The 16,522-nt window shown below is 40.1% G+C and overlaps 1 protein-coding gene and 2 non-coding genes across 4 annotated transcripts in view; all 3 read right to left on the bottom strand.

Moving 5' to 3' along the window:
- Window positions 1-453: 453 nt before the first annotated feature.
- LOC117765435 lies at window positions 454-567 on the bottom strand. Its single transcript, XR_004614584.1, has one exon. It is a non-coding gene; the product is annotated as a U5 spliceosomal RNA (small nuclear RNA).
- A 1,070-nt stretch (window positions 568-1,637) lies between these two features.
- On the bottom strand, window positions 1,638-1,751 carry LOC117765427. The gene has a single exon (XR_004614576.1). It is a non-coding gene; the product is annotated as a U5 spliceosomal RNA (small nuclear RNA).
- Window positions 1,752-3,309: 1,558 nt separating this feature from the next.
- Window positions 3,310-16,522, bottom strand: part of prkar2aa (protein kinase, cAMP-dependent, regulatory, type II, alpha A) — a 46,486-nt gene continuing 33,273 nt past the window's right edge. For both annotated transcript variants that reach the window (XM_034591854.1, XM_034591855.1), the window contains exons 4-11: window positions 13,921-14,057; window positions 11,665-11,771; window positions 8,438-8,579; window positions 7,946-8,047; window positions 7,605-7,679; window positions 6,849-6,914; window positions 6,333-6,471; window positions 3,310-4,679 (exon numbers count right to left, since the gene is read on the bottom strand). In XM_034591854.1, coding sequence (XP_034447745.1) covers window positions 4,555-4,679; window positions 6,333-6,471; window positions 6,849-6,914; window positions 7,605-7,679; window positions 7,946-8,047; window positions 8,438-8,579; window positions 11,665-11,771; window positions 13,921-14,057 — 893 coding nt within the window. In that variant the 3' untranslated portion in view covers window positions 3,310-4,554. The remainder of the gene's footprint in view (window positions 4,680-6,332; window positions 6,472-6,848; window positions 6,915-7,604; window positions 7,680-7,945; window positions 8,048-8,437; window positions 8,580-11,664; window positions 11,772-13,920; window positions 14,058-16,522) is intronic.

The raw sequence follows: 16,522 nt of genomic DNA, 5'->3' as shown, positions 1-16,522 counted from the left end.
TGTTAATCTGTATTAGAATCTATTCACATTATTATAGTTAATGATGTGTTAAATCAGTCACGTGCAGCCACAGTAATGGTGTGGTAATTAGATTTAGCAAATCGTGCAAAACAAACATAAATGTTCCCTGAGGAAAAGGTTTCTACAGATGTAATAATGCAAGATTTTCACCTGCAAAGTTCATGTTTCTGTTTTTCACAAGGCACAAACTAGTTTTTATATTGCCACACATAAAATAATAACTATATCCTTAAATCCCCTTTCTCCAGCTGAAAACCAATGAATGTGGGGAATCTGGTAGCAGCGGAAATAAGTTCCAATTTTACAGTTATATGAAGAGTTAGTATTCCTTACTGCACCTGGACCCTTTTAACTAAACGTATTATAACTTAATGTGTTGATAGTTTCCACTTGTATTCTAATCAGGTGGCTTTATATTGAACAAGTAGAGGAAGCCCCGCATGAAGCAGGGCATCAAAAAATTGAGATAGACTCTTATTGGTCCTCTCCACGGAAATCTTTAGTAAAAGGCGAAAGATTTATGCGATCTGAAGAGAACCAAGAGCAGATACTTGAAACGTGCGCTGAATCTCGAGTCTGTGTCTCCGTCTAAACCTTCTCTGTTATGGTTCAAGTTTGAAGGACACATCTGAAATATCGCGTAAATAAACTGAAACATACAGAGTTTATATTATGCGGTGAGCAGACCACAGCCTTTTGAGTAGAAATATCTAATTTATTAAATACACCATTCGTTGCGCACACGCTATGCATGATGGGAACATGGCGACGGCGGCCGCTCCTCTACTTTTTGAGACTAACATAATGACTGGTTGTGCAGGACAACATCAATATTCTGGTCCATATTCCCACTTAAAACCCAACTGAGTGGTATTTTTATCATTATTATGACCAGGCCTGTAAATATTTCTAATTAACGATCAGTCTTCAGTGATTCAACAAAATATTACACTTATTGTAATAGACACGATGTGGGTGGGCAGTAAAATAAAAGCATGGTGGTGTGTCAGACTGAGGAGGACACGGCCTAGAAATCCTCCAACTAGTTACATGATCTACAATATGCCTAAATAAATAACATCATGTTATATTACATATATTATTAATACCACTCTACAGTGAGCTGTATATTCTGCACATTGTATAATAAGTAGGAAGCGTGTTGCATTCAATTGAGAAAACAATGCTGTTTTTCTGGATAATGCCTCGATCCCCAAATATGCTCTTATCTAACATAGAGAGCATTGAAACATTTAATTGAGAAATGTATCTCGTTAATCCAGAAAAACAGAATTTTGTTTTCAAGTGAATGCATCATGCTTCTGTAAATATGGGCCTACCTTCATTTTATACTTCATGGGGTTGAGTCTTTACTTTTATTGTTTGTTACCACCTCAATATTTTTGTGTCAGATCGATCAATGATATGTTGTCCCACAGTTTCATGTGAAGAACAGTTTGAGGCTCACAGAGGAAATAATTTCAAATTTTACAGTCATATGAAGAGTTAGTATTTCTTCATACACGTGGAACTATTACTTAAACGTATAACAACAATGTATTGATCATTTTCACTTGTATTATAATCAGTAGGTTTTATATTAAACAAGTAGAGGAAGCCCCGCATGACACAGGGCATCAAAAAATTGAGATAGACTCTTATTGGTCCTCCCCACGGAAATCTTTAGTAAAAGGCGAAAGATTTATGCGATCTGAAGAGAACCAAGAGCAGATACTTGAAACACGGGTGGAATCTCGAGTCTGTGTCTCCGTCTAGACCTCCTCTGTTATGGTTCAAGTTTGAAGGACACATCTGAAACATCGCGTAAATGAACTGAAACATACAGAGTTTATATTATGTGGTGAGCAGACCTCAGCATTTTGAGTAGAAATATCTAATTCATTAAATACACCATTTGTTGCGCAAACGCTATGCATGATGGGAAAATTGCGACGACAGCCGCGCCTCTACTTTTTGTAACTTTACCGTTTCTTTAACTTTTCTAGAAAACTCAAATTATTATCGATAGAAAAGTTATGGCTTGATACAATATCTGGAAGCAGCTGAAAGGTGCAGTGTGTAAGATTTAGGTGAAAGGGATCTATTGGCAGAAATTGAATGTAAAATAATCAAAGTGATTTTTTTCACTAGTAAGTTTCATCTGAATTGTACAAATTTCTTTACCCTAGAATGGGCCCTTTATATTTAAATACTTTATATTTACATTGGGAGCAGGTCCTCTCTAGAGGCCGCCATGTTTTTTACAGTAGCCCATTCTGGACAAACCTAACACCTTTTTAACAGTTTTTATGACCGCAGAAAGGCTACCACAGGTTCCCTCATGTTTCAAAGGTGTGGGTGAGGTGAGGGGTATTCAGCTGCAACATGCAACTTCAACACTAGATGTCACTAGATTCTACACACTGAACATTAAAAGGGCACAGTCAAACATTTGCCAATGTGTCAGTTGAGAACCTTTGCCTCCAATTCACTTCAATCTGTGCGAGGGAGGAGCTGAATAAAACATTTGCTTTGTATGTTTTGTGATATACGTTTCTGCGTGAAAGCTCTGGTATCTTCAAGATGCTGCAGTGCTGTGTTCCTTGTTGTTTCTGGATGTCAGAAGATTAAATATGACGCAAAAAAAAAAGTTTGTGCCAAAGTGTGTAATGTTTGCAAGCTAGACTTAGCTGGGAAGCACAAAAACAACTTTGTGAAGATAGAAGGTAAGTTGAAATGAGTAGAGTCCACTGTGCTCCTGCTCTGCCGGGAAAAAACATCCTTAAATAAAATGTGTCCCCTTTTTACCCTCATTGATGCCTCACTAAAAAGACACAATGGTGAATAAATCCACAGGTTCTGCAACTGTTGTGTGGACATGGACATGACGTCACTCAACAAGCGGATACACAGACACTGCCCAGGAGTGGATACACAATTTCCTGTAAGGAGGCTCTCCAAAAAAAACTTCAGGGTGAAGTGACATTTTAAAAACAAACACTGGTTGTGGTATCATTAAAATTCTGAGTATTTGTAATATTAGTCTTACAAATGACTGTTGAGTTCAGTCAATATGTCTGACCAACTCTCAACAAAAGCAGAATGTCAATCACTGAAGTGGTATTTACTGTAGAGCTGCTGCCTGCATTGAAGTGTTGTCCTTTTGTGAAAACCATGTAGTTTATGGCTGAAGCTGTAAAACAAGATTTACCGCACGCAGTTTGCTGAACATCATTCAGCTGAACATCCTTCAGCTGAGTTGAGTAGAATTCCAACAAAGAGGCAAGATTTTTAACAAAATCTTTGCTTTATTTTTTCAGGTTTCTTTTATCCAGGACAACTTATTCAAGGATAATCAAGGAGAAATAAGCACTATTTGTTTTTTTTTTATTAGAATTTTTTTTCTCTTTTTACATTTTGTCAGAGATGGATGGTGAACTCTATCATAATTGGTCAAAGCAAAACAAAAAATAATAAATGAAATATATAATAACGATACATTAATAATTAATTCAATACAATGAAGTGTGGCGTTGATGATAGAATAACAATTGCCCAGAAAACATAGGGTTGTTATCGTTTTCACTGCTTCTTCTGTGGTACTGCAATAATCACCAGCACTAACTCAACTCAATCAACAACAGTAGAGGAAGAAATGGAGCGCACTCACAAAGTTCTGCACCCCGCCCTCCCGAAGAGGAAACACTTTTTTATTTAAATAATATTTTATCAAAGCTTCTGTTTTTTATCTTCATAAAACATTTCTAAAACTTCTGTCTTCTTTAAACATATCAATTTTTTTGCATTTTTGATTGGTTTTCCTTTTCAGAGATTTTTAAAGTTTTTTGTCTTCATTTTACCACAATGTGTCCGTTTTTGCAAGTGTGGCTGCCTATGTGTATGAGAGTCTGCATCTGTACCCGAGTGTGTGTGTGCATGTGTGTTGATGTGTCCTTGGCTGAGGATAGTTTGAACAACTTTGAGTTGTTTAAGTGCTCGTGTGAAGCTTGCACATATAAAGCATAATGATGGTTGTTTTTTAAGTGTATGGAGTGTGTGTGTGTGTTTGTGTGTTTTATGTCCTTACACTGCTCTACCTGTATTAAGGTCATTGCAGCAAAGACATTCATACTGGGAGGTTGAAGCTGGCTCAATAAACAAAGGGTGTGGGCCTTTAGCTAGCTGTGTGTGCGTGGCTGTCTGTCCACAACATAAGCCTGTCACTGAGTGTGTTGAGCTAGAATGTGTACGAGGGTGAGCAGACTATAAGTGTGCTTCTCTCAGTGCCTGTATAGGTGTCAGTGTAAATGTCTGTGTGTATGCGACTGTGTCTGTTTGTCTTCATAGGAAGTGAGGATTTATGTACCTGCATGTGAGCCAAGTACAATTTCTCATGTGTTTGCACGGTTGTGTAAAGCTTATTATGAGTCTGTATGATATGAGTGTGTGTGTGTGTGTGTGTGCGTGTTTGTGTGTGTGTGCGTGTTTGTGCGTGTGAGTGTGGTAGAAGGCACGGAGGGTGGTGTGGGAGGCTCAGTCTCTCAGGTCCATGCTGGAGCCGAACAGGGCTACCAGCTGCTCCTCGTAGTGGGTGATGTTCCTCTTCATGATCTCCTTACAGGAGCCCAGGAGGCGCTCAAACGCCTGGATGTCTATTACTGCAGAGAGAGAGAGGGAGGGAGAGAGATGTGTTAGCTTGGGTATTAAAGACATAAGTCACAACAAATTAAAAAATCCACTGAACTAAATGTCGATGGCTTTAAAATGTTTCACAAAATCTCAAAAACAGTGACAGATAAAAGAACTAGTTCATGTGTATGTGGATAAAGTTTCTGGAGATTCCCAGACTTTATCCATCCACGACCACTGCACCAGAGTGAAACAATATCCTAACAACATGCTAATCAATTCAGGGTTTTGCCAAGAGAGTCTTCAGCATAACCTAATCTGTTATCAGTGGAAACATACTGCGAACAAGGCCAAGTGCATAGGTAACATGAACCCAGCAGATGATAACAGGGTCTAATGTTCATCCCGTCACAGCAGAGAAAGTTAAGAAAGTCAGAGAAACATATTTCAGATGATTCAAAGAAGTGAGAAAAACCGGGAACAGACAAGGTTTCCCCCTGTTTTCCTTCAGCACAACAGCTCAGTCCAAACACTGAGCTTCTCTTCTGGTACCCTCAGAACGGAATACTTAGATCAACAGTGAAATGTTTCTTAAGTTCAGCTGACTGTTTTATTTTGTGTTTAGACTTTTGGCATCTCCAGTCTAAATGTTCCTAACGTGGCCTCAGGGGGCCCTCTAAGTCCTGTTCGTCTTTTACATCTGCAACAGAAGGAGTACGGTACATGTACAACAGACAGCACATTTCATCTCAGCTGCTCAAAACAAGGTGCTGCACCATCACAACAGTAAACTTGTTCTAACACTGACAAACATGATGTGCTGATGAGTGAGTGTAATGACTGATGCAAGGTTAATATTGAAAGGGAGAAAATGAGAGCACAGAGACAAAGAGTAACCAACTGCATACACTGACAAAAAACTGGGTGGATAAAAAACATTTTAAAAGCTGAAGTAGATTTCATGGGAGGTGTCAGAAAAACATGACCAGCGATTTAAAATCCCGTGTTGATTTAAAAGAGAGAAGAGCCGCTCATCGACTGTAGAGCCTGAATCAGAGCCACTTTAAAAGTGAAATAATTACTGAGCGGCCTTCAAATCAACAAAAAGTACAAGGTGATGAGAGCGAATCTAAACACAAATACCACTTGATATCTCATTGCAGTCTGCATGTAGCAGTTCAACTAGAGGAACAAGAGCACGGCAGGTTTTGTTGTGGGATTGAGTGAATTACTGCGTATTAAAACAAGTTTAACTATATACTCAGGATTTATGGAATATTTTAAAGCTTCATAAAGACCTGGTTGATAATGAAGTAAAACAATACCTTTTTCTTTTTGAAAGCTTTTGGGAATGTTGGATTTGCATTTATTTACAAGGTTTTTATTTATTTTATTTTTCGTCATTTTCACTGGTTTATCTCATATGTGGCAAATTTCCTTCAGTAAACTGCCTTGTCTGGTTTTTAATTTGTGGGTTTTACTTCTTGTTATTAAGCACTTTACTAAGTATAATGTTATTAAAATCATGTTATTATTACTATGATCACTGGTTGAAACTTTAAAACTAAGCTACTTTATATACACATCTAACTTCTTCAAACTTCCATATCAGTTTTATTGTGACTTGGTATTGAAACTGGCAAATGGGTTAAAGGAGTGCTGTGGAGTGTATCCTTTCTTACCCAAACACTTGACATTGCCGACTGCGTAGGCTGAGGCGGCCCGGGGCTTGTTAGTGACCAAGGCCAGCTCCCCAAAGTACTGACCCCTGTTACAGCGCGTTATCTCCACCTCAGCATTGTCTGCATGGTCCGCCTTCGTCTGTGGCGAGGGGAGAAGAATAGGAGCGGATTAAAGATTAGGAGCCGAGTGCCTCATTCTTTTTTCCCCCAGCTGGAAGCACTTGCAGGCTGAGACTATTGTGATTCCCCCTGTTGCTAGGCAAAAACACTTTTGTGCTCTGGTGGTTTTTAATGGGGAGTGTGGGCTGTCACTGTCAAAATCTTCTGCATAGAAGCTAGCTGGTAGAAGAATAAATCAAGTGATTTATTCTTCTAATAATTTCAAGTGATCTTTCCTTTTTTAACCAACTGGTTGTTCATTAAAACTGAGCCAAGAGAGAAAAGACAGCTGGAGAAATAAATTCACATTCACAGTAAAAATCTTTCAACTGAAAACATGGGATAAGGTGATCTTACTTTACTCTTCATCATGATCTTGACCTCCCCAGATTCTACAACGTAGAAGCACTCAGCCTTGTCTCCCTGAGGAGAAGAAAACAGACACGTTATCATTACTTTGAGAAAAAGTTATGTAGTATTATATAAAAATGTGGAAACTATAAGCATTTCACTGCTGAGCCGTTTTCCGACATGAACTCCGGAAAATGTCTGGACAATTGGGTCTAGACTTTCTGCAGAGTTCAACTTTCACATGTGAACAACTCAGCAGGAGATTGTGCGGTTCTGTCACATTCACAAAAACAAGAATATCTTAAAAACATTCAGGTGAGGGGTAGCGTCTGGGTAGATCATGCAGGAGGTGGGACATGATGTATAAATTCCACTGCAGTAATCAGTAGGGTTTTTTTAAACAGCACATCGACACTGTCGTCAGCATTTATCCCCAAAAACTCTCGAATCTGGTAGTCTCTCCGAGTTGACATCTGCATCTTTTACATGTATGACACCTCTTTTCATCTTGAGATATTTGTATTCTTTACGTTATTTCTGTCACATGTTAGAAACGTCATCAACTCGCCCACTCGCTGTCTGATAATCTCCTGCTGTATTCTCACATGGGCTCGTTCATTATCTAGAGGTTTTGCTAGGGAGCAGGCAGGGTATAAACTCCAGAGAATGTCTTGATTTGCCTTCTCAAAAAGAACCCCTCCGGATAACTTCGGACATTACCCAGAGGTCAGTTCGTGTCTAAATGCGGCTTTTGTGTCTCACCTGTGTGATGATGCGTTCACCATCTAAGAACTGCTTTGCTCCTAATACATCCACTATCTTCATCCTCTCGTTTGCCTGGACAGAGAAATAAGGGAGAAATGTAGATGAGGATGAGTCAAGACAAATAAAGTAGAGACATGGAGTTTATGCAGATTATGATCACGTAAACACTGTAGACCATTAATGACAAAATAAAGTTTTGCGATCATCAGAATTAAATAGACAATTTCTTAGTGAGTGTAGACTGTGCTGCGGTTAGCTGGATGACAAACTTCACATGTTTGGTGGGACAAAAGAAAACAAAGAAGCAGCAATGAGAGGATTACAACAATTAAACTAACCTCCAGTGATTTGAGTAAGGGCACAGACTCGATGAACGTTTCGTACATCCTCCTCTTCTTGGCATTGGTCTTCACAATGAGTCTACGAAATGTGGCACGGTCCTAAGGAAAACAAACACGAGTAAAGAAACCTCCTAGAAGCAGATTGTCTGACTGTTTCTGGTCATCCCCCGTCTGGCCACAGGGGGGAGCAGCAGCAGCAAAAACCATCAGAGCTGAACACTGGCTCCATTCATAGATCACAGGACTCCATTCTTAAAATGTCCATGCATCACAACTCAATGTGCTGTGTATGGTAACTGACAGTGTTCACAACTGGACCATTTAAGACTAAATAAAACCTCAGCAGTATCAAGCAGTGGTTTACATGATCAGTGAATAACTACGAAATAGTCAGTATTTGCAAATACAATAAAAAGCACTAAAGTATCACACATGACGCTGTCTGCTTTAGCACAGTGTGTGTGTGTTTGTCTATTTTGACATTCTTACCAGTCCCCATAGTGACCCCTCTTCGGTGGCGACGATGGTGGCGGCACGTGGCGTGTTGTACATGAGGGCCAGCTCCCCAAAGCTGCCCTTATTATTATACTGCCCCACACAATTTCCCGATACCACGATGTCGAACACACCCCTGGAGCGAGAGAGACAGTGATGGAGAGTTGGGAAAAGAGGAAACCAAATAAATGGGGAAAGAGAAACAACAACTTGGATTGTTTTGGATTAAACAGAAACATTTATTGATTAATCTAACTTAGTAGTTAAGAGGTGATTGGTGTTTAGTTTAATGACCCACTGACTGGTTTAAATAGATCTAATTACAGATCAAAGCCTCAGGACAGGACCCTGTTAGTCTGGCACACTGGGTATTTGACCAAGTTTGCACAGTTATGTCCATATTTCTTTTAAAGCAGTTGTTGTACATCTGCATGTACAGTATCAATAACTCCATATGCTGCTGATTCAGTATAATACCGCACTCCCCCTCTCTCTGTACGAGGATTAAACCTGGGGAAGGTAATTTACAGCATTGTTGCTCGCCAGGATTAACCAGTCATTTTGAAAGATATCCTGTCCCCCCATTGGTTGCGTAGTAGGGCTTATAACCCTTGTCGCTGGTGGAGTATTAAGTATTACTTAGTTTGACTGGATTACCATGAAAACAGGGACGATGATCACTTGTGTCCTGTCAGTTTAGCTTAGCACAGTTTAACAGGTCGGTCCACAGACTGTTTAAAATACTTTGTTGCTTGTTCTTTAATAAGAGCGACAGAGCCAGAGTGAAAACTGTTGATCATTGATAAATTTCACACAGTGAATCTGCCTGAGCCAAGAAAGGCAGATGTTAAAAATATAGACCAAGATTCTTGGAATAACTATCTTTACTTTTTCATAGAAACAGGAAACTCACCCACGACTAATTTAAACCCAGAAGAAGTTAAAATAAACAGAATTTCAAATTCTTACACTTTTCTAGAAAAAGAAGAAGAACGCTACAATAAAGCCGTAGGGCAAACGGATGTGACTTCTTGCATTGAGAGGCTGTGCGCATAATGAAGATGTTATCTGCCTCGTCAGCCCCTGGGCCTTCAGATTCATTCAGATCTCACCATTTACCAGAATAAAAAAACTCTTAGTTGTCAACAACTAAGAGCTTTCAGCATAATTAGAAATTTGCAGGCAGGACATCTTTGATGAAAATGACTGATGGAACATCAAAGAGCCCAACTAAGCACAATTATTATTTATACTAGTGATGACTTATAGTTGAAGGGTTGCTTGTCTCTGTATGTGGGCCCTGCTATACACCAGTGAGCTGTCCAGGGTGTACCCCGCCTTTCTCCCAAGGCCAGCTGGGATTGGCTGCAGCTCCCGCCGCAACCCTCAAAATGATAAGCAGTATAGATAATGGATGTTTGACTTACAGTTGGAACATCCACCCAAACTCATTTGTGTGGTTACATTAAAGCAGCTTCAAATGTTTTAAAACCAAAGAGCTCAATACCACAATGATTATTTTCACATCATTTCCATGTCACCACTCTTGTTTTATATTTACTCCTCCTCCCTGAGGGCTTCTCCAGTTCCTTCCTTCCTTCAAGGCTTCAGAACAGGATTGTTCAGGTTTGTGTGTGAAGGCTGCTCCTTACATATACATACACATTACAGACGATCTCAGGCTGGGTAAATGCTTGGAGGGCACACTTATGCTTTCAGTCTCTTCCATGCCTCATGAAACTGTCGAGATTGATCATTTTTCAGACAGTGGCGTTGTGGAAATTGCATAATATCCCCACTAATAAAGACTTAAAACAGTGTAGTACATCTGACAGCAGAGACAAATGTGTTTATATTGATGGTTAATGTGACGCCAACAGGACTGCAGAGATGTGTATATATAAGGTTTAATGACTTAATACAAAGTTTGAACATTTAAACATGTTAAAATGTCCTCTATTCTTCCCCTGCTTTCCTTTTTTTTTGTGCAGTTTATCCCTCCATCTCTGTGTGCGTCCATGCTCGCACCCCACCCTGCTGGTGACATTAACTACCACCTACCCTTTTAACAGGTCAGGGAAAACTCTGGGATAGTATACGACCAGGCAGGCGTGCTGCTATTAAAGGTCGTCGCATGTCTCCTGTAAGGCCGCACGCTGTGTTAGACAGAGTGTTGGTAGATGGCAAGATATAGCACTCAACAAGAGGAGATAAACTGCTGTGATAAACTGATCTGTGCCATACCAAGAACGACTAGAAGCTGCGGTGGGATAAACAATGACCAGCCACTAGCCTTAGACTGGTGGGTCTCTTCTCCTTTTGCTGACGGAGGTCAAAAACCCCCATCAAGGTTAGTTCATCACTTATCAGCATGGTGTAAGACAATTGAGGAAGTTTATCGAAGTTAAACCATCATTTTAAAATAAAGATTCTAACCAACAATGCGTTTTTTGTTTTTATTTAATCTTTTTACAAAACAAGTCCCTGGGAACTAATTTTCAGAAGCTAAATGCATAGTTTTTTTCAGTCTTTTACATCAAGAGAGATGAGATCCACTTTACTACTCCTGCAATGTAACAGTGTAATCTAGCCCAGGCTACAAAACCTCAGCAGCTGTTTACATTAACAATAAGGGTGGAAAATTACATCTACAATAGTTTTTAATCTTCAGGACAAATTTTAAACCTGTAACTAATAATACTGATAATATGTAATATTTTATTCCTCTGTATGTGAAAAAGCCCTTTTTTATACAATGCAATTTATAATGCCACCCTGCATTGTTCCAGATTCTTGGCTGAAGACTAAGAGGGACAGAGCTTTTCAAATCTGGAACATCCTGCCCGGAGAAATACAGTAGGCTGCTTTGGTAGCTTCATTTAATTCAAAGCTTGACGCAAACTTTTAACGTAAAGCTTTCGCTAATTTTACCTAATTCAAGTTTGTATTATTGTCTTGGAATATCATGCTTAAATTTCTGTAACAAATTTAGTATTTATATTCTTTTAGAACTGTGTTTTTTCATTATTTTCTAATGTATTTGTACTTCTCCGTTTGTGATTTGTGAAGCACAAGTGCTACACAAAAGAGCAGCCTCAAACCAGAAACTATGACTGTAAAAATACTGTCATCTCACCAAAAACAAAAATGAAGAATTTGAATAAACAAACTTTAATGACCCAACATGTGTGTGTGTTTGTGTGTGTGTGTCTTCCTCCTACCTCTCTATGACGTAGAAGTTGTCTCCATCATCTCCCTGGTCGATGACGTGGTCCAGGGGCTGAACCCGTGACTCAAACATGGCGTCTAGCACCTCAGAGAATTGCTCCTGGATGGGCGATGGAAGGAGTGATGTCAGACACAGACGAGGCAGAGAAACAAATAGTAGGAGTGGAAATGTTTCCGTGTGTTTGTGTGTGTGTGTGTGTGTGTGTGTGTGTGTGTGTGTGTGTGTGTGTGTGTGTGTGTGTGTGTGTGTGTGTGTGTGTGTGTGTGTGTTTACACTAGCAGCTCAAGATGCTATCTATCCATCTGATATGAGTCCTGCTCCTGAGCAGAGTCCAGATGAGGTTTTATTATCCCAGTGGGGAAATAAAGAACATAAGGTAAAGTACAGTACACATTTTCATAACACTGATGTCTTATTTTGCATACATCCATACTCACTCTTTCTATTTTGAGTGCATAAATAATCTGCTCTCACTGACAAGTATGGTAACATACAGTGTGCTATGAGGGTGTCCTCAAATCGGTCAAAAAGCTGAGGTGAAGGGAGGGACCATCAATTTGTGGTCAACAAAAGATAACCTGTCATTGGCACAGATGGCAGCATAAGACCCATGTCAGAAAGTAAAACATTAATTGTTTAGGCAAGTGAACAAAGCAGCAATGTTGGCAGGAGATAATCGTGGTCACATGTTGCGATCGTCATTCCTGGTGAGTGCACAACAGCCTTATTTGACACCACCCTATTGTTATTCACACTACACCAGTGATTATACTGTGTACACAGTATATGTGGGTGTCCTGACTGAAGTATCCAATGAATGACTGTTTATATTTTACCGCAATATGCAAATTTCAGGATATTATTTCTGTCACTGGGGTTCGAGTCCTTTGCATTTTATTATGATAAATAGAATAAAAGTGGTTTTAATAACATCAAATTATTTTTAAGCACATATTCTAAGCCAAAACAAATCTATTGATGCTCAAATAAAGTAGGGTCTTACTTAAGTCTTTTTACAACACCATCAAGAATCAAGCACATAATCACAGCACTGTAGCCTTGGCTTTCAAGCCAATGAGACACGCAAATTAAACAGACTTTTACTGATTCAAGATACAATGTACACACCAAAGATGTTTAACAAGTGTTTGTTTGTCCTTTTCCCTCTGCAGTTTATCATCTGACCTGCCCCAAGAGCAGTTTCCTCTGAAGCCAGTGTTACACTGTAAATGACAGCCCACTAAGCTCCGCGTGACACATCAGACGGTGTGCGCGAGGCTCCGTGTGGGCGGCCATGTATCCATCAATTTGTTGTGTCCATTCAAATAAAAACCATGCAACATCACTGACTGAACACACAAATACCTAAGTATTAGTATTTAATAGAACAGTATTATTTGCAGGGCTTCTGTTCTCAATTGTATGGTTTCTTCTGGTGACTCCGTGAATGTAGAATGAATGTAGATGTGATGTCAACATGCAAGGATCTTAGGGCTGCAATGATCCTGAGCCAGAAACGGACATTTTGATAAGAACGTCCAGAATTTTGTATCGTCATACAGAATGAAAGAATCGCAAAATCCCATACCACGATTAACAATATCACATGTAAATCACAAAATAACTATCTTATTTAAACTTAGAGAAAGCTGTATATTACACACTACGCCTATTTTTATTTATTAAGTTCAATCATGATTTGTTTTAAAGATATATATGGGGGTTTTCAGCTTTTATTTGACAGGACAGAGTTAAGGGTGAAAGAAGGAGAGAGAGCAGGGAAGACATGCAGCAAAGGACCGGATCAGGATCCAAACCTGCGGGGCTGTGGGAGGACTCAAGCTTCCCGAAATACAGCACCCGCTCAACCAGGTAAGTGATTGGTTGCCCCAGTCCAATCACGATTGAGTGATCATGCCTGCAGTAAGTGTAATTGATGGATAATATCTCTGAAATGTCAGAATACCCAGACACATTCATATCACCAGTGTGGGAACTTTACATTTTTTCAATAAGAAACTCTAGTGAATCCACATTCAGGTGAAGGATCCATGTAAATACAAAAGTGGAGAAAATTAATCTTCATATACGCACCATGGGTCACTGAATGGTTTGATGAAGATCTCATCCCTGTAGTAATCTATATGCACTGAAGCACTTCTGGGAGTTCAACATCGAACTAAGACAGTGATGTTTATCTTTCACTCATCTGTATGTGGACAGAGTTTTGTCTCAGAGTTTTATTTACCTGATCTAATGTTTTGAAGAATAGAATGTCTCGGCAGGCCTCCTGCAGTCTGCAGCGCTGTTCGTCTGTTTTTGGGTGAACCACTCGGGGCTCTGTGTCCTCATCGTCGTCATCTGGGTTGAACGCCTCCGCACACACTAGAGGGAAGACAAGCAAACCCACTTAACACACTGCAACATGTCCTGTGTGATCACACTGTAATCAGACAGAGCAAACAATCCAGGTGAGAGAGTATTAGACAGACTTGTTTAGAGGTTAATCAAGTCACAGAAGCGATTACGTGTTAATGAAATGAGCCTCCAAATAGCCTTGTAAACAAGGATAAAAAAATGCAAGAAAACAAATAACAAAGGGCCGGTCAACAAGTTGCTGACAGCTCAGGTAATGACAACCTTTTAAAAATACACCACCAACAGAGGAATTGATCCTGAAACAACAGGGGCTTCCGCCCAGCGCAAAATAATTTAAGAGGTGAGACATTGTGCTTCTTTTAAATGGTGACAAATTGTAACTCGGTCTGAACCATCCATCTGATGCTCTCCTCTTCTTCACCTCTCAAGTATCTCTCCCTCTTTTCGTGTTTCATCTGTCTTTCACACTTCTCATCTCCTCTCTCCTGTCCGGACCATGAAAAGGAGGAAATCAGGATAACACAATCAAATTACTAGATCTCTTATTTTTGAGGTGATGATTACATCATACATATGTATAATTTATAAATTATAATAAGAAGAATTTACCAGTCATCTGAATTTAGACCAAGATCAGATTATGCACAATTTGGGCCGACAAAACCCAGCAAAACAACTCGATTGCTATTTATGACTTACTGCAGTGCAATCAGTGGATTCTGTGCTCTCATTACATCTGTCTTCCATAAAATCCTCTATCACACCTCATGCCTTCCTCTTTGTGCTCTCTCTCTAGGAATCAGTTGCCATACCCACTTCAAATATATGGGTTTCAAACTTAGACAGCTTGTGACAAAAACTTTGGAGAACACCGAGCTGAAGGCTTCTCTTCTTCAGCAAACTGAGCCTGTTCTCACGTCCTGAACCACCTGCTGCTACAACAGGAGAAAACACTTCCTCTACCTCCTCGTTTCACCTGCGCCTGCTGCCTTCAACCTTTTTCTTTTTGAAAGGGCTTCTTATAGCCACAGCCTTCAAGTCGTGCCACAGTGAATTAGCTTGCTAGTTGCCTCCAGATGCCGACAATGACAAGTAATCAGTGCACTCTCTCTCTCGCTGCCTCTCTTTCTCACTCGCTCAAACAACATGCACATGTGCAGAGTAGGAAGATGTAGATCAGCTGATTGAATGAGAGTAGTTGTAGTTTGTAGTTTATGATCAACTATATCATTAGGGCTTTACAAACTCCAGCATGTCCAGAACTCTGCCGCCCGCCTACTTACCAGAACCCAGTCAACTGATCACATCACCCCAGTCCTCCATGACCTCCACTGGCTCCCGGGAAAATACAGGATAAACTTCAAAATTCTGCTCACCACCTACAAGACCCTCAACAACCTGACTCCCCCCCAACATCTCCGACCTCCTCCACCAGCATACCCCCACCCGACACCACAGACCTGCTGATGCCAACCTCCTTCAGGTCCCTAGTACCAAGCGCTCCTAGGGTGACAGGGCGTTTTCAGTCGATGCCCCCTCTCTGTGGAACTCATTACCACCCCACATCAAAAATGCCCCAACACTGCTATCATTCAAAAAGGCCCAGAAAACCCACCTGTTCAGACTTGCCTTCCCCAGCTACACCCCCCCACCCCATGTTTTTATTGTTTTATATTTTTCTTAGTATACCTCATTCTTATCCCTTTCTTTGTTTTAAAGAGTATATTGATTGTTTCCTTATTTTATCCTTCACTATATAACGCGTCTTTGAGAGCTTTGAAAAGCGCTATATAAATGTAATGTATTATCATTATTATTATTAATGTATGCCAGGTATGACCAATGAAAAGATCCGGGGCCAGGTCTGGAGCAGCAGATGCCCAAGCCAGACGACGGCTAAGACTACCAAGCAACGAGTAATACAAACATTCACTTCCTGTAATAACCTTGACAGAGTCTTTTTTCCAGTAACTTGCACAGCCGACACACAAGGCTGTGGGATCATTGATTCTACACTGATGTAAATACAATCATCATAGTGACAGACATTGTTTGAAGATGCTATAGATGTGACTGGTAAATCACATCTTGAAAATACAATCATCATCATGACAGACATTGTTTGAAGATGCTATAGATGTGACTGGTAAATCACATCTTGAAAAATCTAGTCACAAGATGCAAAAGGTATCAAGAGATACACACACACACACACACACACACACACACACACACACACACACACACACACACACACACACACACACACACACACACACACACACACACACACACACACACACACACACACACACACACACACACACACACACACACACACACGACAAGGAAAGGTAAGATGTTACACAAGCACTGGCAAAAAGCAGAGAGGAAGATATTGTATAACACAACACGAGGCAATGGCCTGCAGGAGAAGGGAATAGAGGACATCAGCACTACAGGACAGTAAA

The sequence above is a fragment of the Hippoglossus hippoglossus genome, chromosome 7 (genome assembly GCF_009819705.1).
Source record: "Hippoglossus hippoglossus isolate fHipHip1 chromosome 7, fHipHip1.pri, whole genome shotgun sequence".
In the NCBI taxonomy this organism is placed as follows: Eukaryota; Metazoa; Chordata; class Actinopteri; order Pleuronectiformes; family Pleuronectidae; genus Hippoglossus; species Hippoglossus hippoglossus.
This window is presented reverse-complemented; position numbering and strand designations above follow the sequence as displayed.